The sequence below is a fragment of the Microcaecilia unicolor genome, chromosome 2 (assembly GCF_901765095.1).
Source record: "Microcaecilia unicolor chromosome 2, aMicUni1.1, whole genome shotgun sequence".
NCBI lineage: Eukaryota > Metazoa > Chordata > Amphibia > Gymnophiona > Siphonopidae > Microcaecilia > Microcaecilia unicolor.
Genome location: NC_044032.1, coordinates 127,616,432 through 127,638,776, shown reverse-complemented (window position 1 = coordinate 127,638,776; position 22,345 = coordinate 127,616,432). Strand labels below are relative to the sequence as shown.

General features: G+C 45.4%; 1 protein-coding gene across 2 annotated transcripts in view; it reads left to right on the top strand.

Annotated features, from left to right (window-relative positions):
* Positions 1-22,345, top strand: part of TNPO1 (transportin 1) — a 541,716-nt gene that overhangs the window by 397,076 nt on the left and 122,295 nt on the right. For both annotated transcript variants that reach the window (XM_030193299.1, XM_030193300.1), the window contains exon 19: positions 15,149-15,247. In XM_030193299.1, coding sequence (XP_030049159.1) covers positions 15,149-15,247 — 99 coding nt within the window. The remainder of the gene's footprint in view (positions 1-15,148; positions 15,248-22,345) is intronic.

The following is a 22,345-nucleotide window of genomic DNA, read 5'->3' as shown; positions in this document are numbered from 1 at the left end:
CTCTGGTGACATGCTTCGCTTGAAGAAGTCAAAGAAGCATCGTCACCGGTCTCCTTCCCGTCTCGGTACCGAGAGCTCTGGGTCACCGAGGCAGTCGGCACCCAATAGGCCTCGGCACCGGGAGGACCGCTCACCCTCTGTTCAGGAGGTGTCGATGTGCTCCCCCTTGGACAGCCCGGAACCGCCTCCACGCCCGGAACAGACTCTGACCTCGACACCTGCATCGGCTTCTAAGTCTTTCTCCACAGCCGCTCTGCACGAGAGTCTCCGGGCCGTTCTTCCAGAGATTCTGGGAGAGCTGTTGCGCCCTTCTCCGGTACCGCGGGTGCTTGTGCCACCGGTACCGTCGAGTGAGGCGACGGCTGGCCCCTTGCCTGAGGTGAGGTCTCCGATATCGGTACCGCTTGCGGTACCGGCTACGGCCGCCTCCCAGGCAGACTCCCCGACGACGTCGGCGGAGGGAGCTTCGCCGGTGCTGGCGAGGGAGTCCTAAAAAAGACATTGCTGGCGAACTGGACCAAGCCACTAACTAATCCCCACATTCCCAAGAAGATCGAATCCCAGTATCGGATCCATGGGGACCCAGAGCTGATGCGCACTCAGTTGCCTCACGACTCTGGTGTGGTGGATCTGACCCTAAAGAAGGCTAAGAGTTCTAGAGAGCATGCTTCGGCGCCCCCGGGCAAAGACTCCAGAACCTTAGACTCCTTTGGGAGGAAGGCCTATCATTCCTCTATGCTCGTGGTCAAGATTCAGTCCTACCAGCTCTACACGAGCATCCATATGCGGAACAATATGCGGCAGTTGGCGGGCTTGGTGGACAAGCTCCCTCCTGAGCAAGCCAAGCCGTTTCAGGAGGTGGTCAGGCAGCTGAAGGCGTGCAGAAAATTCCTGGCCAGAGGGGTGTATGACACCTTTGATGTTGCGTCCAGGGCCGCTGCTCAAGGTGTGGTGATGCGCAGACTCTCATGGCTGCGTGCCTCCGACCTGGAGAATAGGATCCAGCAGCGGATTGCAGACTCCCCTTGCCGAGCGGACAACATTTTTGGAGAAAAGGTCGAACAGGTGATAGAACAGCTCCACCAGCGGGATACCACTTTCGACAAATTCTCCCACCGGCAGCCTTCAGCATCTACCTCCTCAGGTAGACGTTTTTATGGGGGAAGGAGGGCTGTTCCCTACTCTTCTGGTAAGCGTAGGTACAATCCTCCCTCTCGACAGCCTGCGGCCCAGGCTAAGCCCCAACGCGCGTGCTCTCGTCAGCAGCGTGTGCCTCAGCAAGGCCCTACGGCTCCCCAGCAAAAGCAGGGGACGAGCTTTTGACTGGCTCCAGCAGAGCATAGCCGACATCAACGTATCCGTGCCGGGCGATCTACCGGTCGGGGGGAGGTTGAAAGTTTTTCACCAAAGGTGGCCTCTTATAACCTCCGACCATTGGGTTCTTCAGATAGTCCGGCAAGGATACACCCTCAATTTGGCCTCGAAGCTTCCAAATTGCCCACCAGGAGCTCAGTCCTACAGCTTCCAGCACAAGCAGGTACTTGCAGAGGAACTCTCCGCCCTTCTCAGCGCCAATGCGGTCGAGCCCGGGCAAGAAGGGCTGGGATTCTATTCCAGGTACTTCCTTGTGGAAAAGAAAACAGGGGGGATGCGTCCCATCCTAGACCTAAGGGCCCTGAACAAATATCTGGTCAAGGAAAAGTTCAGGATGCTTTCCCTGGGCACCCTTCTTCCCATGATTCAGGAAAACGATTGGCTATGCTCTCTGGACTTGAAGGATGCCTACACGCACATCCCGATATTGCCAGCTCACAGGCAGTATCTGCGATTTCAGCTGGGCACATGTCACTTCCAGTACTGTGTGCTACCCTTTGGGCTCGCCTCTGCGCCCAGGTTGTTCACGAAGTGCCTGGCTGTAGTAGCAGCAGCGCTTCGCAGGCTGGGAGTGCACGTGTTCCCTTATCTCAACGATTGGCTGGTGAAGAACACTTCTGAGGCAGGAGCTCTACAGTCCATGCAGACGACTATTCGACTCCTGGAGCTACTGGGGTTTGTGATAAATTACCCAAAGTCCCATCTTCTCCCAGTACAAGACTCGAATTCATAGGAGCTCTGCTGGATTCTCGGATGGCTCGTGCCTATCTTCCGGAGAGAAGGGCCAACAACCTGCTGTCCCTTGTCTCCCGGGTACAAGCGTCCCAGCAGATCACAGCTCGGCAGATGTTGAGATTGCTTGGCCACATGGCCTCCACAGTTCATGTGACTCCCATGGCTCGTCTTCACATGCAATCTGCTCAATGGACCCTAGCTTCCCAGTGGTTTCAGGCTGCTGGGGATCTAGAGGACGTGATCCACCTGTCCACGAGTTTTCTCAAATCCCTGTACTGGTGGACGATTTGGTCCAATTTGACTCTGTGACACCTTTTCCAAATTCCTCAGCCACAAAAAGTGCTGACTACGGATGCGTCTTTCCTGGGGTGGGGAGCTTATGTCAATGGGCTTCACACCCAGGGAAGCTGGTCCCTCCAGGAACGCGATCTGCAGATCAATCTCCTGGAGTTGCGAGCGGTCTGGAATGCTCTGAAGGCTTTCAGAGATCGTCTGTCCCACCAAATTCAGACAGACAACCAGGTTGCCATGTATTACATCAACAAGCAGGGGGGCACCGGATCTCGCCCCCTGTGTCAGGAAGTCGTCAGCATGTGGCTGTGGGCTCGCCGTCACGGCATGTTTCTCCAAGTCACATATCTGGCAGGCGTAAACAGTCTGGCCGACAGGTGGAGCAGGATTATGCAACCTCACGAGTGGTCGCTCAACTCCAGAGTAGTGCGCCGGATCTTCCAAACGTGGGGCACCCCCTTGGTAGATCTCTTCGCATCTCAAGCCAACCACAAGGTCCCTCAGTTCTGTTCCAGACTTCAGGCCCACGGCAGACTGGCATCGGATGCCTTCCTCCTGGATTGGGGGAACGGCCTGCTTGTATACTTATCCTCCCATACCTCTGATGGGGAAGACTTTGTTGAAACTCAAGCAAGACCGAGGCACCATGATTCTGATTGCTCCTTTTTGGCCGCGTCAGATCTGGTTCCCTCTCCTTCTGGAGTTGTCCTCCGAAGAACCGTGGAGATTGGAGTGTTTTCCGACCCTCATCACACAGAACGAAGGAGTGCTTCTGCATCCCAACCTCCAGTCTCTGGCTCTCACGGCCTGGATGTTGAGAGCATAGACTTTGCCTCTTTGGGTCTGTCGGAGGGTGTCTCCCGTGTCTTGCTTGCTTCCAGAAAAGATTCCACTAAGAGGAGTTACTTCTTTTTATGGAGGATGTTTGCCGTCTGGTGTGACAGCAAGGCCTTAGATTCTCGCTCCTGTCCTACACAGACCCTGCTTGAATACCTTCTGCATTTTCTGAGTCTGGTCTCAAGACCAACTCTTTAAGGGTTCACCTTAGCGCAATCAGTGCATACCATTACCGTGTGGAAGGTAAGCCGATCTCAGGACAGCCTTTAGTTGTTCGCTTCATGAGAGGTTTGCTTTTGTCAAAGCCCCCCGTCAAACCTCCTACAGTGTCATGGGATCTCAATGTCGTTCTCACCCAGCTGATGAAACCTCCTTTTGAGCCACTGAACTCCTGCCATCTGAAGTACTTGACCTGGAAGGTCATTTTCTTGGTTACTTCAGCTCGTAGAGTCAGTGAGCCTCAGGCCCTGGTAGCCCAGGCCACTTACACCAGTTTTCATCATAATAGAGTAGTCCTCCGCACTCACCCTAAGTTCTTGCCGAAGGTAGTGTCGGAGTTCCATCTGAACCAGTCAATTGTCTTGCCAACATTCTTTCCCCGTCCGCATTCCTGCCCTGCTGAACGTCAGCTGCACACATTGGACTGCAAAAGAGCATTGGCCTTCTATCTGGAGCAGACACAGCCCAACAGACAGACCGCCCAATTGTTTGTTTCTTTTGATCCAACAGGAGGGGAGTGGCCGTGGGGAAACGCACCATTTCAAATTGGCTAGCAGATTGTATTTCCTTCACTTACGCCCAGGCTGGGCTGGCTCTTGAGGGTCATGTCACAGCTCATAGTGTTAGAGCCATGGCAGCGTCAGTGGCCCACTTGAAGTCAGCCACTATTGAAGAGATTTGCAAGGCTGCGACGTGGTCATCTGTCCACACATTCACATCTCATTACTGCCTGCAGCAGGATACCCGACGCGACAGTCAGTTCGGGCAGTCAGTGCTTCAGAATCTGTTCGGGGTTTAGAATCCAACTCCACCCCCCTAGGCCCATGTTTATTCTGTTCCAGGCTACACACTCAGTTAGTTGGATAAGTTGTTAGGTCAATCTCAGTTATGTCCTCGCCGTTGCGAGGCCCACTTGACCATGTTTGTTGTTTTGAGTGAGCCTGGGGGCTAGGGATACCCCATCAGTGAGAACAAGCAGCCTGCTTGTCCTCGGAGAAAGCGAATGCTACATACCTGTAGAAGGTATTCTCTGAGAACAGCAGGCTGATTGTTCTCACAAACCCGCCCGCCTCCCCTTTGGAGTTGTGTCTTCCCTTGTCTTTGTCTTGCTACATACGGGACTGACGAACACGAGCCGGTTCAGGCGGGAAGACGGCCGCGCATGGCGCGCGAGGGCTAGCAAAGGCCTTTGCTAGTGAAGTTTCCGATTGGAGGGGGCTGCTGTGGACGTCACCCATCAGTGAGAACAATCAGCCTGCTGTCCTCGGAGAATACCTTCTACAGGTATGAGGCATTCCCTATATTGTCAAAAGCTGAAATATCCTCACCACCTGTCCTTTAACGAAGTTGAACCGAGATGGAGACCCTGGATATCCAGATCTAATCATATCATGCACAAAAGGGGCTCTCAAGTAAAGAGCAAACAAAGGCTAGAGTGGACAGCTCTGACACATGCTGTGTTTGATATCAAAGGGCTCAGTACGCACACCGTTTACCAGAACCTAAGCCCACAGATCAGAGTATAGGGTAGAAATAGCTTGATAAAACCAACTCAAGACGCACACATAACGCAAATATGAAATAAGAGCAGTTCACTTGGTCGAATGCCTTTTTGGTATCAAACCCTACCAATACACCTAACTTGCCCTCTGAATGTACTCTCAACATTGCCAACAAGATCTTACAAGCGTTCACCAAGGAATATCTATGAGGTATAAATCCGACCTGATGATCTCCTATTAACAAAGGCAGTACGAGTGCCAGCCAATTAGCATGAATGCGGGCCAACAACTTGATATCAACATTCAGTAAAGATATTGGTTTTATAAGAAGCATGATGTGTACTGGGTTTACTAGGTTTAGGTATAAGGGATATAAAAACATCATTAGCACCCAAGGGAAAGGATCCGCACTCAATGCAAGCCTCGTAGTAAGCATGCAAAGGACCAACTAAAGGAGTAGATAACTCTTTTTTTTTTTTTTTTTTTTTTTTTTTTTAATTCATAAGCCTTCTGAACCTGGAGCTGTTTAATACCCAGCTGTATATCTTTAGCTCACAAAGGTGCTAGCAAACGAGCTTGATCTGAAGGAGAAAGAAGGTGGTAAGCCTGAATCCTATAAATAGTCCCCAACTGAAGGATCAACCTGCTCCGCAGGTGCCGTGTAAAAAGCTCGATAGTCACAGAACTGAGACGCAATCTCCAATGCGTGAGTGAGGTTCCAGCCATTCCTATGTAAACTGGTAATATAGCACAAGCCATGACAGCGCTTAGTCACATGTGCCAGTAAACGACCCGGACGATTTCCGTAGCGGTAGTGATATTGATAAGATAAAAAAGCATCTTACGTATGCGCTCATGAATAAGCACATTCAGCTGGGTGGCTAGTATTAGATCCTCTGAGTCTCTGGTAAGATGGTGTTTAGACTCCCGCTTCAATAGAGCCAGCTTTTTCTCTAAATGAATAATACCCTGGGCCAAACGCCTCTTCCGAGTGGCAGTGTAGGCAATGATGTCACCCAGCAAAACCACCTTGGCGGCTTCCCAAAACAAAAGAGGGTCATCCTGGTGCTGCCTGTTAAAGGAAACAAAATCCTGCCATTCTTGAGATAAGATTGAAAGTCTCTATCATACCACAAATAGGCAAGAAATCTCCAACAGGGATTGACAACTACTCCCCATATCTATCTGCAGCCAGACGAGAGAGTGATCAAATACCTTCACCGGCCCAATCTCCGCCCCCACACACACGCACTCATGGAATCAGAGACTGAGACAACAGAATATAGTCAATTGGTCGGTTGCAGCAGCCGTCAGGGGTCCACCAAGCTCATAGTAGAACACATAAGGGATTCCCCAGCCACTCACTTTTCAGCAGCTGCCAGTTTACCACCCGATCTGTCCAGCATATAATCCAAAGCACGGTTAAGATCTCCAGCCAGAATCATCTGGGTGGACAGATCACGAGCTCCCAGGTTGGTCAATTCCACAAAATACCCATGGTCATACTCAGAGTATAAGCCACTAATAAGTGGAAAATTGCCCCACCATAATTAACATATAACAAAATATATCTGCCCTGATTATCCTTGCACACTAATTTCATTGCACAGGGCAGATTCTGACAGATTAGTACCACCACCCCCAGCTTTTTTACGGTCCGAGGATGAAAAATACAATTCACCCACCCATCCTTGCTGCAATTTCATATGTTTAAGATCAGTGAATTTGGTTTCTTGTAAACAAGCTATGTCTTCATTATAATGCTTTAAAAAAGTTTTTAAAAATGTTTCTCTTAACTGGGGAGGCTATCCTCGAAACATTCCAAGAAACAATATCTGTCCATAATGCAGCCTAATGGTAACCCAATCGTGGCCCAATACTATCTGTGTCAAAACTCCTGGGGTTCCAGCCTCCACCCAAGGGGAGAGCATAAAATACCAGGAAATAGTACAAACAATGTTGAAGACAGCAAGGGTAACCCAGATCCAAAAAGCCGCAATAACTGCATAAGTACAAATGCTATCAGAAACAAAACAACTAGCTTTACCCAACCCCACCCTTCCCAACCAACCTTCCCCCACCCCCAATCAACAAAAACGTTATACCTGGAACAACCAGGTAAAACACAGGGGAGCATATAGGATGTATAACAGGGCCCCAACCTGCAAATTGCAAATGTAACAGGCAACCCCCATTCCCATATCACACAAAATGTACAAGTAGTGTTGTGACCAGTAAACTCTCACAGAAGGCTCATAGAAGTCATTCTGTGTTGTCAGAGTCTTCAGCCAGTTAGACAGTGTTGAGAAAATCCCGCGCATTAAGTGCCGCACAGAGTGGATAAAACTGTTAACGTCGCTCAGATAATGCAGGAAAGTAATCCTGAAATACCCTCGCCACTCTGTTCTTTTAGCCTTGTACCATTGCAGAATTTCAACTTTGTGGATATAGTTATGCAGCTTCACAATAATCAGTCATTGCAAGTCTCAGGATGCTGATGGGCCTAGGCAATGTGCACGCTCCAAGCATGCAGGACCTAAACCTTCCCACATCAGGAACTCTGCTGCCAACCAGGTCTTGGGGCCGGAACTGGTTGAACATCCACCAGCTTCTCTGGAATACCTAATATATGTAGATTCCCTTGGCGGTATCAGTTTTTCAGAATCTCCAATTTGTCAGCGTGCTGGCGCAGCTGCTTTTTCAGTGCCGTGATATCAGCAGTCGCTGCCTGAGACTGATCCTCCAAAGCCAAGACTTGTTGCTCCAGCTTATCTGTGTGGGATTGCATCTCAGATAATAATTTCTCCACATGCAAGATCTGGGAGGATGAGGTTTCAAACCGCCGACCGAGAGCCAAAGCCACTGCTCCGCCAGCGCGTACTCTGTGCACTGTGACACTGCAGTCTGTAGTGGCTCCGCCATCCTCCTGGGTTGGCCGTGGTCTTGTCAAGGGGATTTCGCTGTCAAATCTCTGCCAGAACGCAAGTGAAACTTGTCCATGCAAAACTCCTCTGTAACCACCACACAAGGGGACAGTAGGTAGACCAAAATTCTATAAATAAAGCTGTTTTAAGAGGTTGGGGGCCCGGAGCTGGTCTGACTCGTGTTGACCAGGCTCTCACTGTATCTTGTGACCCCCAAGAACTCAATTTCTAATCAAATTTACATGATGTTGCATTGTTGCTAAATTATCCAGTTTCAACTCCTAAAATTTTAGTGTAAATACAGTGAGAAAATATTACCATTAATAATAAGATCTTATGTAAACCTAGGGTCATTACTGGCCCCCAACCATAAACTTGGTTTCTCTTATTAATTTTAAGGCGATGAACTAAGATCCAATTTTTTTTTTTTTTTAATTGAAATTGTTATCAAATAAACAGCATATAAACATCCAACACTTCAATTACAATTTGCTTTTCATTTGTTAATTCCCCCTCCCTCTAACCATCCATATATTACCCTCCCTCCCTACCCAGGTGGTGACTGATTGTGATCATTATATTGTTCATAAAGTGTCCAAATCTTATTAAAAGATAGCACAGACCCTCTTCGCATTGCTGTTAGCTTGGACATTTGGTAAAGAAAGTCTACTTTCCTGGTTACCATACTAAGATCCAATTCTCTATTAGTTTTATGTGTTCTCAGATATGATCCAGAGTTTTGTGATCTCTCAACATGTGTTGCCCGAGAGACCTTCAGAGTGTGGAGCACTCCCTCAGTGGATTTCTTTGCCACTCACATCAATCACAAGGTCCCTTAGTTCTGTTCCAGGCTCCAGTTTAGTGTCGGATGCCTTCCTTCTTCATTGTGGACAGGTTTTCTGTATGTGTATCCTCCCATACCTCTAGTGGGGAAGACTTTACAAAAACTCGAGCAAGTCTGCGGGACCATGATTCTGATGGCTCTTTACTGGCCTCGACAGATCTGGTTACCTCTTCTGGATTTATCCTACAAAGAACTGTGGAAATTGGAGTGTTTTCCAACCCTAATCTCACAGAACAAAGGATCTCTTCTTCACAATCTCCAGTCTCTGTCCCTCCCTGGATGTTGAGAGCCTTGAATTTGCTTCCTTGGGTCTTCCAGAGGGGGTGTCTCGGTCTTGCTGGCTTCCAGGAAAGATTCCACTAAAAAGTGTTACTCTTTTAAATGGTGGAGGTTTGCTGTCTGGTATGAGGGCAAAGCCCTATATCCCCTTTGCTCTACACAGAACCTGCTTGAATGCCTGCTACACCTTTCCAAGTCTGACCTTACCAACTCTGTAAGGGTTCTCGGTGCAATTAGTGTTCATCAACCACCCTCCCATGGCAAATCTCTTTATTTATAATCAGTTTATTCTAATTAGGATAACAAGAGAGTTTTCATTAAACACTAAATAAATTGCATATTATACTATAATCTTAAGGCTCTTTATATTCATTTAATATCCCTAGTACCTTGTTTTAATTAAACAACTCTATAATACTAAGATGCAGTCCAGCAGAGAGAGGAATGCTATCCAATTTTTTGCATCGAGTGTCACATGTATGAATGTTGCCCAGTTGGTGAGAGGTTATATGTATATGCTTGATGCAAAGAACTCCTAGCTCCCAGAGAACAAGTCTGTTCTCTTGAGGCTAGAGTGGCAGACTTGGAGGAGCTGAGGAAGACATAGAGGAGGTGTACAGGCACATAGAGAAGCCCAACCTCCATTCTGGCAGCCCCATCTCCTTTTTCTTTTTCTTTGCTGTAGTATTAACCTGCAGTAACCGTGCTCTCGTGGCAGGCGGGATGGCACTTGCGCATGGGCATTGGAACGTGTCTCACGTTTTGCAAAGCTCTTACTAGCTTGTTATAAGCTCTAGACTGGGCAATGTGGGATCGCATTACCCATGTGTGAGAATATAAGGCCTCCTATCCTCTGAGAATACCTGCTACGGGTAAGTATCTTTGCTATGTCCCTTTTCATTGTGTGCATCGTGATGAAACCCTAGCCTTATGTATTTGCTATTGAGGAACCAAAACTCTGGAATTTCTTTACCTGACGATTTTAAGAACTGTCACTCATATCACAGTGTTTTGGAAGAAGTGTAAGGCGTACCTTTTTTCTGAAGGCCACCTCTCTGAACTAATTACAGTATGAAATGTTTGATAATAGTATAACATGGCATAGTATATTTATAATTTATTTTGCAATGGTTGAAGTGTTGAAAGATGAATGTAATTGAGACTGTACGATGTGTCTTCTGGTTTTTTTGTATGTTTTTATATTATGTATTTTGATTTTGTAAGCAACCTAGAATGATAGTTTTAAATGTTTTTTAAATATAAAATTAAAATATAAAAATAATATACTGTTCTTGTGTACATGAAACCCCTGTATCACTGCATTTCTTGGTGTTTTTTTCTTTGGGGGGGGGGTGTGGAAGGACATGACTGCTAATCAGGAAGCCACTGACTCGTGGGACCTCAGTACAAATCGTACTCAGCCTACGGAAGTTCTGTGCAAAACTATGTAATTGGAAAAATTAAGTACTATTTTTTTTTATTCGTATCTGCAGTTCAGTCTGTAATGCTTCCCTTTTTTCCCATAATAACCTCATACATAAAGGTAGATAGGCTCTCTACATGCTGGACTATAAAGGGACCCTGGTTTTCCAGGTGGAAAAAGCATAGCTTGTACCATCAGTCAGCTGAGCTTTCCATATTTTTCATTCTAATAAACTAGAAACTGCAGTAGGTAAAGGAACTTTCTTATTTGACTTATGGAAGGCACATTGCACAGCCGAATAGGACTTGCAAGTAAATGATCGAGTGAAGGCACATAAGCCATGGTAATGTCGGTTGCCCGTCTCTGCTCAGTTTCCAGAAAAGAAACAAGCTGCAGCATGATTGTCTATGCACACCTTTACAGCTCATTACAGTCTAATGTCTCAGCCTGGGCTCCTTTGCTCTTCTTGTATGTATATCTACATATCCTGCTTGACTTTAGGATTTGAAAGCAAGTTAAAATAGGGTAAAGCTCAGCTATAAGGATTTCCTGGGATGGAGGGGAGGAGGCAAGTCATTCTGCTTGATAGCCGGGAGTTGCTTACCCTGTAATAAGGGTTCTCCATATATTGCTGGATAAATCAGATATGCACCCACCTTGTTTCCTATTGAGTTGACACCTAAGCTGTTCATTAGAAGACTGATGAGGTAGCAGCTGAAAAGGAAGCCTTATGCATGCTCAGAAAATTCTGTCCTAGTTGTCTGATTTGTCCTACTTTTTATAGAAGACCTATATAACAGATTCTTCCTAGCATTTAATTAAAAGTGTGGAAAGCTTGCAGAACATGGCTCAAGTATTTTGATTATGTAAGCAACCTAGAATGATAGTTATAAATGTTTTTTAAATATAAAATTAAAATATAAAAATACTAGTAAAAAAGGCCCGTTTCTGACACAAATGAAACGGGCACTAGCAAGGTTTTCCTTGGAGTGTGTATGTTTGGGAGAGTGTATGTGAGAGTGACTGTTTGAGAGTCAGAGTGAAAGTGTGAGTGTGTGAGAGAGAGAGTGAGTCTGGGTGTGAGTGTGTTTGTGAGAGAGAGTGTGTGTGTGAGAATGAGAGTGTGTGCAAGTGTGTATGTGAGACACAGTGTGAGAGTGTGTGTGTGTGGGCGAGAGAGAGAGTGTGTGTGTGAGACACAGATTCTCTGTGAGAGTGAGTGTATGAGACCAAGCGAGTGTGTGAGTGACTGTGTGGCACATAGAGAGTGAATGTGATACAGTGTGAGACAGAGTGTGTGAGAGTGAGAGTCAGAAAGACATTGTATATGAGAGAGAGAGTGTGAGCCATGCCCTCCCAATCCATGGCCATCTGTCCCCTGCCCCCTCCATTCATCCTTTTCCAGCAATTCCCCTCTCTCCCTGAGCCCTGCCCTCCCAATCCATGGCCATCCATGTTTCTCTGTCACCTGCCCCCTCCATTCATCCCTATCCAGCATTTCCCCTCTCTGCCTGAGGCCTGTCCTGCATCCATATCCATCCATGCCCATCTGTCCCCTCCATTCATCCCTATCCAGCAATTCCCCTCTCCCTGAGTCCTGCCCTTCCAATCCATGCCCATCCATGCTCATCTGTCACCCGGCCCCTCCGTTTTTCCCTATCCAGCAATTGCCCTCTCTCCCTGAGGCCTGCCCTGCAATCCATGCCCATCTGTCCCCTCTATTCATCCCTATCCAGCAATTTCCCTCTCTCCCTGAGTTTTGCCCTCCCAATCCATGCCCATCCATGCTCCTCTGTCCCCTGCCCCCTCCATTCATCCATTTCCAGTAATTCCCCTCTCTCCCTGAGCCCTGCCCTCCCAATCCATGCCCATCCATGCTCCTCTGTCCCCTGCCGCCTCCATTCATCCTTTTCCAGCAAGTCCCCTCTCTCCCTTCCATGATCCCCCCTCGCATCCATGCTCCTCTCTCTCCCATGTCCCAGCCTGGCCCGCCCTCTTCTCCCCCCCTTCGCATCCATTCCTCCCCCCCCTTCGCATCCATGCATCCCTTTTTTTTTTCTTCTTCTTTTTAACTTTACCTCCGTGGCGGTTCGTGCAGCGAAGCGTCAGGGAAGGAACCGGCGCTCATGACGTCTAGCTTTCCCTTCGCTGTGTTCCGCCTTCTTTTGAAGGCGGAACACAGCGAAGGGAAGGCTAGACGTCGGGAGCGCCGCCTCCTTCCCTGACGCTTCGCTTCCGGATTTGTTTGGTTTGAGGCGAGGGCGGGGCAGAGACGGCTGGCTGGCTTGAAGGCTTCACACCACGAATCCACGAACCCTTCAGCCTGGGAGTGACGTCAGATGGCTTCAGAACGTTGTCCTCAGAACGTTGAGGGTGGGTTTTATTATATTAGATACTGTTCTTGTGTACATGAAACCCCTGTATCACTGCATCTTTTTTTCCAGTCCTGTGCATACAACAGTTGTCTGTTTTGTGTCTATGTGAGTCTAACTTGAAGGCAAGGTTGAAGAAGGGTGATTAGAATAGAGCACTACCCAAATAATTCCTTAGTTTAGAAAGAATAATAAAATAAATGTGTGATAATATATATATATATAAAACCATTATATGTCAGTGTCAACAGATTTAAAAGTATGGATTCTGTAATTAGAACCATGACGGCAGATAAAGGCCATATGACCCATCCAGTCTGCCCATCCTCTGTAACCCCTAATTCTTCCTGTTCCTAAGCGATCCCACTGGAACAGTCCTCAACTCCACCACCTCCACCGGGAGGCCATTCCATGCCTCCACCACCCTTTCTGTGAAATAATACTTCCTCAGGTTACTCCTAAGCCTATTCCCTCTTAACTTTGTCCTATGCCCCCTCATTCCAGAACTCTCCTTCATTTGAAAAAGGCTCTCTTCCTGTACATAAATGCCCTTGATATATTTAAACGTTTCTATCATGTCTCCTCTCTCCCAGCGTATACATGTTGAGGTTCATATATTCATGTTGAGGTTCATAAGCCTGTCCCTACAATTTTTGCATTCAAGAACACTTACTAATTTCTTAGCCGCCCTCTGGACCGACTCCATCCTGTTTATATCTTTCTGTAGGTGCGGTCTCCAGAACTTGCACATAGTACTCCAAAGGAGGCCTCACCAGAGACTTATACAACGGCACTATCACCCTCCTTTTTCCTGCTGGTCATGCCTCTCTTTATGCACCCAAGCATCCTTCTGGCTTTGGCCGTCGCTTTTTCTACTTGTTTGAAAGCTTTAAGGTCGTCAGACACAATCACCCCCAAGTTCCGCTCTTCCTTCGCACACTGAAGCACTACAACCCCTATACTGTACGTTCCCTCTGATTTTTGCGACCCAAGTGCATGACCCTGCATTTTTTGGGATTGAACCACAAAGCACCACTGGCCAAGGACAGCCTGTAGGAGCTGTATACATAGCGCACAATAGCAAACTAGACAGTTCAGTCACTGGTGTTACCATATCTAGCAACTACAACTACTTGTTTCTGTAGCATACTAAACATACATAGAACTATATACAAATACAAGAGACTGTTCTTGAAATACTGTATAGTTCAGTTGCTAGGTTTCATAGTATAATTTGCAAGGAAGAAAATGAAATATGCACTTGAATCACTAAGAGCTGGCTTAACAGGAATAGGGCAGTGGGGTAAGGGTTCTTAATGAAAAATCCAACCTTTCCGCATGTGTATATTCATGATTGTGCATATCTGTTGGTTGTGTGTGTGTCCAGGGCAGGAGATAGGAGATAAGTTTAAATGGTGCAGCTCCCTAACTGCTGTGTTACAGTGAATCAGTGTCTGCATAGTAAAGCTGGGGGGGGGGGGGGGGGTGAGGAGGGACTTTATTACTTTGGAACCCAGTCCAATCTAGCCCATTTCACCAATTTCTCCTGTGTGCCAAATTTGGTCCTATTCTGTTAAATTTTGAGTGTGGTCAGAAACAGACCTCTTTTGATCCGTTTAAAAACTGATTGACAGTATGATTGCTTTAGATTTTTTTTTCTGTTGAGGATACAAGACTTGACGATACAAGACTTGATTTGCTTGAGGTTTAATAATGTACAATTGCTGTTCTGGCTTCGTATTTTACTTAGCATACTCCAGTTTTTCTCATTGGGCTGCCCCACACGCACACAAGTCCAGCATTTTTCACTGTTCCCTCTGCACTACTTCTCTCTCCCCTCAGATGGGTACAGCACCTCTTTCTTTCTTTTCTTCCCTTGCCCCCCTCCCCAGTCCATGAAACCTCACCTGTTCACTGGCAGCAATAACAGGCTACCTGGGCCAACCCAGATCCTTTTCTCTGCTGCAACCTCTGTTTATGCAAGGACAAGATCTAGCAGAGGAAAGACTCTAGGTCAGCCCAGGCAGCTTGTTATGGCTGCTGACAAAGAGGTGCAATTTCATGGATGTGGGGGTGGGGTGGGCGAATGGCTTATGGGGGAAGTGCTGGTTCCACGGTAGAAGGGGAGAGAAGAGGAAGACGAGCTGCACTCTTTACAAAACAAAATAAAAATGCTGTGTGCCAGTCCATGACACACCTTCAGGGTGCTCGCAACACCCAACTGAGAACTGCTGATCTAAATTGTTAAATGAATTTTGGAAATATGCAGTGTTGGCAAAAGCAAAATTATTGCATCACAAAAATGTTGGCCAGCTTACAAAATGGTTTAATGTTTTCATTTTTCCTAGCTGAGTTCATGCCAATTTTGGGAACCAACCTAAACCCGGAATTCATTTCTGTGTGTAACAATGCTACGTGGGCAATTGGCGAGATCTCCATTCAGATGAGTAAGAATTTGTCTCCTATTCAAAGATTTTACTGAAGCTTCCTAGTAAAATATTTCATTAACCTATTCAAGATAGTATACAATAAATACCAAGATTTCAAATTGAAGGGGAGAGAGAAAACAGCTCAAAATGGAAGATTGTATTGGTTCCTTTGCTTATTGAAAATACATATTGCACACTACTCTAAACTGGATAAGCGGTTCAATGAGATTGTATATAAAGAACAAAAGTTAAAATTTTATATCAGTAAACATCATCACCTAGGTGAACTAAAACTACTGAGTTATTTAAGCTTTGTATCAATTATATATGGAATCTCTTGAATTAGCTGGAATTTGAGACTTTATATCCTTGTAACATTTCTGATGTAATAAAACCTTCCAGAAAGATGTTCATAATTCTGGCATTTAAGTGTTCTTATTGATATAAGCACATTATTCTTCATGATACTTGGCCTGGTATGGGGAAATATTTTGTCTAAGAAAAATTATGGAATGCTTATTTAACTGGGCAAGTTAAATTTAATAATGTGATGCAATGATGTATAAGTTTTTGTTCAAATTAGTAGTTTAAATTAAAGTCAAGAATTTTGAGTGTATAGGGGTTTATACCTAATATTAGCATCCTTTACCTTCTCCGGAGAAAGATTTGAACCAGGGAAGAATAAATATTGCTAAATGAGTATGGGTAACATTTCAGATATTTGGAAAGTATTGTAAAATTCTGGTTGGCGATGGCTAGAAAGTATCTAATCCATGAAAACTTGTTAAGATACAGAAAATACACTATACATAATAATCCAGGGAACCATGCAAGTTGATGAACGTGCTTCAGAACATAAGATGTACCATATTGGGTTGGACCAAAATCTGTCAAGCCCAGTATCGTCTCTGCAATAGTGATCAGTCCAGGTCAAAGTTACCCATATGAATTCAAGTAATAAGGGTCTGTATTTAGTGGTAACCCCACTAAGTTAAATGCTGGCATTTAACCTAAAATGTATATGTCATTACATCCCAAGGATTAGTCCAGAGAAATGGGTTGTGACCATCTGTCAGCAGATGGAAATAGAGAACTCTAATGAGTTGTGCCTTATAAGCTCCTGCTCTTAGCAGCCAAGCTAGTATTTGTTGTCGCCAGCAGGTGGGGTACAGCTTCTGTGGGCTGTGGTGACTTCTGTCCTGCTTGCAGGTTCAGTTGAGTTTGGGGTTAAGAATTTCCTGTGCCTCAGGTGTAAACCTAGTAGTCTAGGTCCCACCCTTCACCCTGTTGCCACTTGCTATCTCACCTCAGTCTTCTCTTCTCTTTTTCTCCTGTCTCTATCTTTAAAAAAAAAAGCCACTGCGTTTAGCGTTCGCACTGTGGGAAGATTGTGGGGCTTCAGTGCCTTGGAGGTCACGAGTCTGGCCGTTTTCTGTGAGTATATTATTCTCTGAGCCTATTAAGTCTTGTGCATGCTGCCGGGGGTAAGCGCTCGGCTACTGGTTCCTGCATGCTTTGCTTTACTTCTGTGGACATGCCCGATTTTGCCTATTTTGGCCATCAGTACTCGGAATTCAGTTCGGGCCCCGATCCAATTGTGGCTTTGGTGACCATTTTGTCAGCGGGTTCCTTGCCTGTTACCGTGTCCCAGGATGTTGGTTTTGCAGGGGTTCTCTGCCCTGCCATTTTTGCCTGAATTTGTTCTGTTATTACAACAGGCCTTTTTATTAAAGTCAGCTCAAGCTGCCTCTCCTCCTTGCCCTCACATTGCTTTTGAGGAAACAGCTTCCTAAGGAACAGAAACTTTCTGTTTCACAGGATTTGGAGAATGTTTCTCCTCGGGACTCAGAGGAGGTTTTATCTGTGTATTCTGATTGTCCTAGTTCTGCTGATGGCCCTGACTTGGACATTTCAGAGGCAGACGAGGGTGATGATCCTACTGTATCTAGGCTGTTTTTGAGAGTGTAGTTGCCTCTGTTGATCACAAAATCTCCCATTCTAGATCTCAGAGGGGTGAACAAGCCTCTCAGAGTGTTACACTTGCGCATGGAGACTCTTCGTTCTGTCATAGCCTCACTCCAGACTCAATGCGCAAGTACACAGATTCAACGACTGCTTCAGGGAGAAAAACTCCCCTGGAATGGATATACTGGTACGTCCTTGGCCGTCGGATGGCCTACTACTACTACTATTTAGCATTTCTATAGCGCTACAAGGCGTACGCAGTGCTGCACAAACATAGAAGAAAGACAGTCCCTGCTCATGTGTTTTCTCCATGGCCTCTAATGGGAAGGACGTTGCACAGGATTTTACGTCATCCTGGGAAGGTGATTTTTGTAGCTCTAGACTGGCCCAAACATCCTTGGTTTGCAGACATCTGTCTTCATATCGCTCATCGGTTGATTTTCTCCACAGACGGGCTTATTGCACCAAGGTCCTGTACTTATGGAGGATCCCTCTCGCTTTAGTCTTACAACCTGGTTCTTGAGAGAGCATGATTGAGGATGAAGGGTTAAGCGAATGATGTCATTACTACCTTTCTCCAAGCCCGAAAATGGTCCACTTCTTCTTCTTTTGCTAGAATGTGGAGAACTTTTGAGAGCTGGTCTGCACAGAATGGTGTTTCTCCATTTCATGCTTCCTTGTCTCAGATTTTAGCCTTCCTTCAGGAGGGATTTGAAAAAGGCTTGGATCTCAATTTGTTGAAGGTTCAGGTGGCAGTGTTGGCGTGTCATAGAGGCAAAATACAAAATGCCTCATTGGCTGCTCACCCTGATATAGTGCAGTTCCTCAAGGGAGTCACTCATCTGCGTCCACCTGTCCACAGTATTTGTCAGTGGAGTCTTAAGGCTCTTCAGTCAGCCCCCTTTGAGCCCCTTAGTTCAGCGACTATCAAAGATCTCACTTTAAAGGCAGTATTTCTAGTTGCTATTTCATTGTCACGGAGAGCTTCAAGCTCTCCAGCAGGGATCCCTTTCTCCATTTTCTGACTCTGGAGTTTCCATACGGACAGCTCCGTTCTTTTTCTTTTTGCCGAAGATTGTATCTCCTTTTCATGTCAATCAGACTGTTTCTTCTTTCTTACCCAGGGACATCTTCTGCAGAATATACTTTCCTGCAACTGTTGGATATGAAGCGCGTCCCTATGCGCTATCTTACTGCTACCAGCTATTTCAGGCAGTCTAATCTTGTTGTCCTCTTTGCGGGACCCCAGAAGGGTTTGCCGGCATTTAAAGCAACAATGGTTCAGTGGCTTAAGGAGGCTATTTCTTTGGCTTACGTTCTGAGAGGTAGATTTTTATTTTTATTTTTAGTTACATTTGTACCCCATGCTTTCCCTCTCATGGCAGGCTCAATGCGGCTTACATATACAGGTACTTATTTGTACCTGGGGCAATGGAGGGTTAAGTGACTTGCCCAGAGTCACAAGGAGCTGTGCCTGAAGTGGGAATCGAACTCAGTTCCTCATTTCCCAGGACCAGAGTCCACCACCCTAACCACTAGGCCACTCCTCCACTGCTCCCATTCACATTGGTTCTCATTCTACCAGTCTTTGGTGACGATGTTGGCGGAGTCTAGGGCAATTTCGTTGGCAGAGATTTGTCAGTCAGCGACATGGTCTTCTCATTCCTTTAAGCAATACCAATTGGATGTATCTGCTCAATCAGATGCTTCCTCTGGGGCCACGGCTCTCACTGCAGAAATATCAGTCCCTCCTCTCTTAAGGATTACTTTTCTACATCCCATTTGTCTTCACTGATCCTTGGGACGTAATGGAAAGAGAAATTAGTTAATTATCTGATGGTTTTCTTTCCTTTAGTCCCAAAGAATCAGTCTAGAGCCCACCCTTCTGCGATGGTTTTGGTTTTTCCGGGTTCTGTGTAATTTCAGGTGTGTTGTATTCTGATTCCATTATTGCTAAGGCACGTGTTTTGCCCTTTATTTCATAGTTCTTTTTCTATCTAGAGGCTAAAGTTTTTTTTCTCTGAAAGTTGCTGTTTTTCACTGCTTTCTTATTGAATACTGGCTTGGTTGCTAAGCACAGGAGCTTATAAGGCACAACTCATTAGAGTTCTCTATCTCCACCTGCTGGTGGATGATCACAACCCATTTGTCTGGACTGATCCTTTGGGACTAAAGGAAAGAAAATTATCAGGTGATTAACTAGTTTTCCCTTCAATACCGCTATTTGTATAGGTAGTATTGCAGAACATACATAATATAGTGTGTCACTATGCTGGCATTATCCATTTAGTTTAGGCCTGCTGTTCCGCAGGCACAAACTAAATGTATAACACATTGAATTGTGGCTGAATATTACTTTCTAGACAATTTCATTCTGCCCCGTGCTTGGTCCCTTGTTATGCAGATAGTATTGAGCTGTACAGCCATTTAAATGTCCTGGTATTTGTGTAAGTTTTGAAAATACACAGGCGAGGTATGCATTCACTGGTTGAAATTAGCGAGCAAAACATTAGCAATATTATGCTTTTAATCATGTATTGATACTGAATTGTGACTATGCTGCAGCCATAACAGTAATGCATCTCTGACTACCTTGTTAGACAGCCTGGATGGACTCTGCAGGTTTTTATCTGCTGTCATTTACTAAGCTACTATGTAAAACTAGCATGAAAATGCTTTATAAAATTATTTCTGTGTAAGTGAAATCCTTATTTCCTCTGAAGCTGCTGAGTAATTCTGTATAGACCTATACACCATGTATTTTGTTCAGTTTGTGCACATCTCTTTATGCATATACTTCAGATTTTCAAAGATTTTACAATCTTTAGATGGTGACAGGCTCCTTGATCCCAGCAGCATTAAGTTCTGCAGCTACTGTCAACAAGAGGAAATCTGTACTGCTGGCAACAGGGAGCTTCTCTTGTATTCCAAAGATGGCTAATTAATTATACCTGAAAACTTATGCTACTTGGACTGCCTGTATAAAGAACTTTAACATAGTAACATAGTAGAGGCTGACGTGTTCATTGATGGAGAATCATGTGGAGCTTTCTAAACGTTTTGTGCAGAGTAGTAGGAAACCCACATGACTGCTGGACCAACTGCATTTGAAGATCACTAGAGCTAGATTTCTTCCTTTTTTTCTTGTACAATGACCTAAGCCAATTCCTTAAGATTTGTTTGTGATATTGTATGTTTCCACCATTCTCTGTCCTTCCATGATTACAGTAAGCCAACTACTTTGCTGAATCAAGTTAGTTTAAATTAATTCCATATTCATCTTTCTTGCTTTGAAATGCCTGTTTCTGGGATAAGTGAATAATTTCAACTTCAGTGCCCTTACTTTTCAACTGAGACAGCATGAAAGTTTTCCAGCAACTTTAGAATGGGCAAAACAGAAGCCATCTTGCCAAAAAGACTTCAGTGTGAGAACCAGAATCACTGCTAGACAAAATTTCTGGTGCCCAGTGCATCAGGCAATGAAATAAATGGATGTCCTGCATTGATGCATTCATTTTGGCTGTCCCTAAGTCTATCTTGTCTCCCCTAACATACACTTCCTCTAAAACTGTCTCCCCAGTACCCACTGTCCCAACCCTATCTTAGGCTATCTCTATTTGTGTCCCCTCTCTCTCCAAGCTACATCTCTACTCAATTTGTTAATGCTCCCTCATATTTTATAGATTCCTACTGCCAGTGCCACCCTGGGGAGAGCTATTCTGTTTCTTTCTGCTTCATGTACTCTAAGTGAGTTTGAGCCACTCAGTATCCAAATTTTCATGTTTCACATAGTCTTACGAGGAAGTTTTGCCAAGATGCCATGTCATCTGCCTGCAGAGCAAGTTTGGTCTTCATGATGTGTGAACTCCTTTCCTTAGTGTTTAACTAAAGACCAGCACACACTAATATTTGGGATAAAAGAAAAATATTGGTTATGATCTGTTAGGCCTATGATGACTTTGAGATTTTAATAACACTTGTTATGGCCATACACTCTCATGAGCAGCTACTTTAGAGTGGGTACACAAGGTAAGATTGCTAACATGCCATTCAAGGAGATCTCTTGGTGGGATCAAGGACCATATTGCCACCTTGCAGATTATTCTGTTACCTCCAATATGATTTCTTTATGTGAATTTTCTGTGGAAAACCTTGTTTGGTTTCTGGGAGCATTTTCTGTGGCCATCTCAGACATTAGAGATGTTAAGAACATAAGAGTAGCCATACTGGGTCGGACCAGTGGTTCATCTAGCCCATTATCCTGCTTCCAGAGTGGTCACAAATACCTGGCAGAAACCCAAATTGTGGCAACATTCCATGCTACAAATCCCAGGGCAAGCAGTTGCTTCACCATGTCTGTCTCAATAGCAGGCTATGGATTTTTCCTCCAGGAATTTCTCAAAACCTTTTTTAAACCCAGATATGCTAAGCGCTGTTACCACATCCTCCTGCAAAGAATTCCAGAACTTAACTATTTATTGAGTGAAAAAATATTTCCTCCTTATTTGCTTTAAAAGTGTTTCTGTGTAACTTCCTTGAGTGTCCCTTAGTCTTTGTACTTTTGGAACAAGTAAAAAATCAACTTCTTGCCTGCTGGAGAGGTAGCACTGCAGTTGACCTGAATTAGATGTTAAGGTGTGAGGAAGTAGAATGGTTGCTAAGGTTACTAATGGCAGTTTGATTACTGGGCAGGCTTCAATGGGTTTGTTTGAAATATTCTCCCTAGAATCCAAACTATATAGAGAAGTTCTGAGAGAAGATATCTCTGTGGGTAATTGACATTCTCCGAGGACAAGCAGGCTGCTTGTTCTCACTGATGGGTGACGCTAGCCCTCGCGCGCCGATGCGCACTGCGCATGCGCGGCTGTCTTCCCGCCCAAAACTGGTTCGTGCCGGCCAGTCTTCTTTTGTCCGCGCTCGGTACGGTCGTGTTACGCCGTTCGCGCCCCTTAAGTTGACCTCGCGCGTCTCTTTTGACTTTTCGCTACAGAAAAAAAAAAAAAAGGATTTCGGAAGAAGACCTTTTCGGTCTTTTTCCCTTTCCTCTATTTTCAGTTTTTAACCCGGTAAGTTTCTTTTCGTCTTCGGGGTAGGCCCTTTTGAGGCCTCGGGTCGAATTTTTTTCTCCCCCTCTTTTTGGTGCCTTACGCA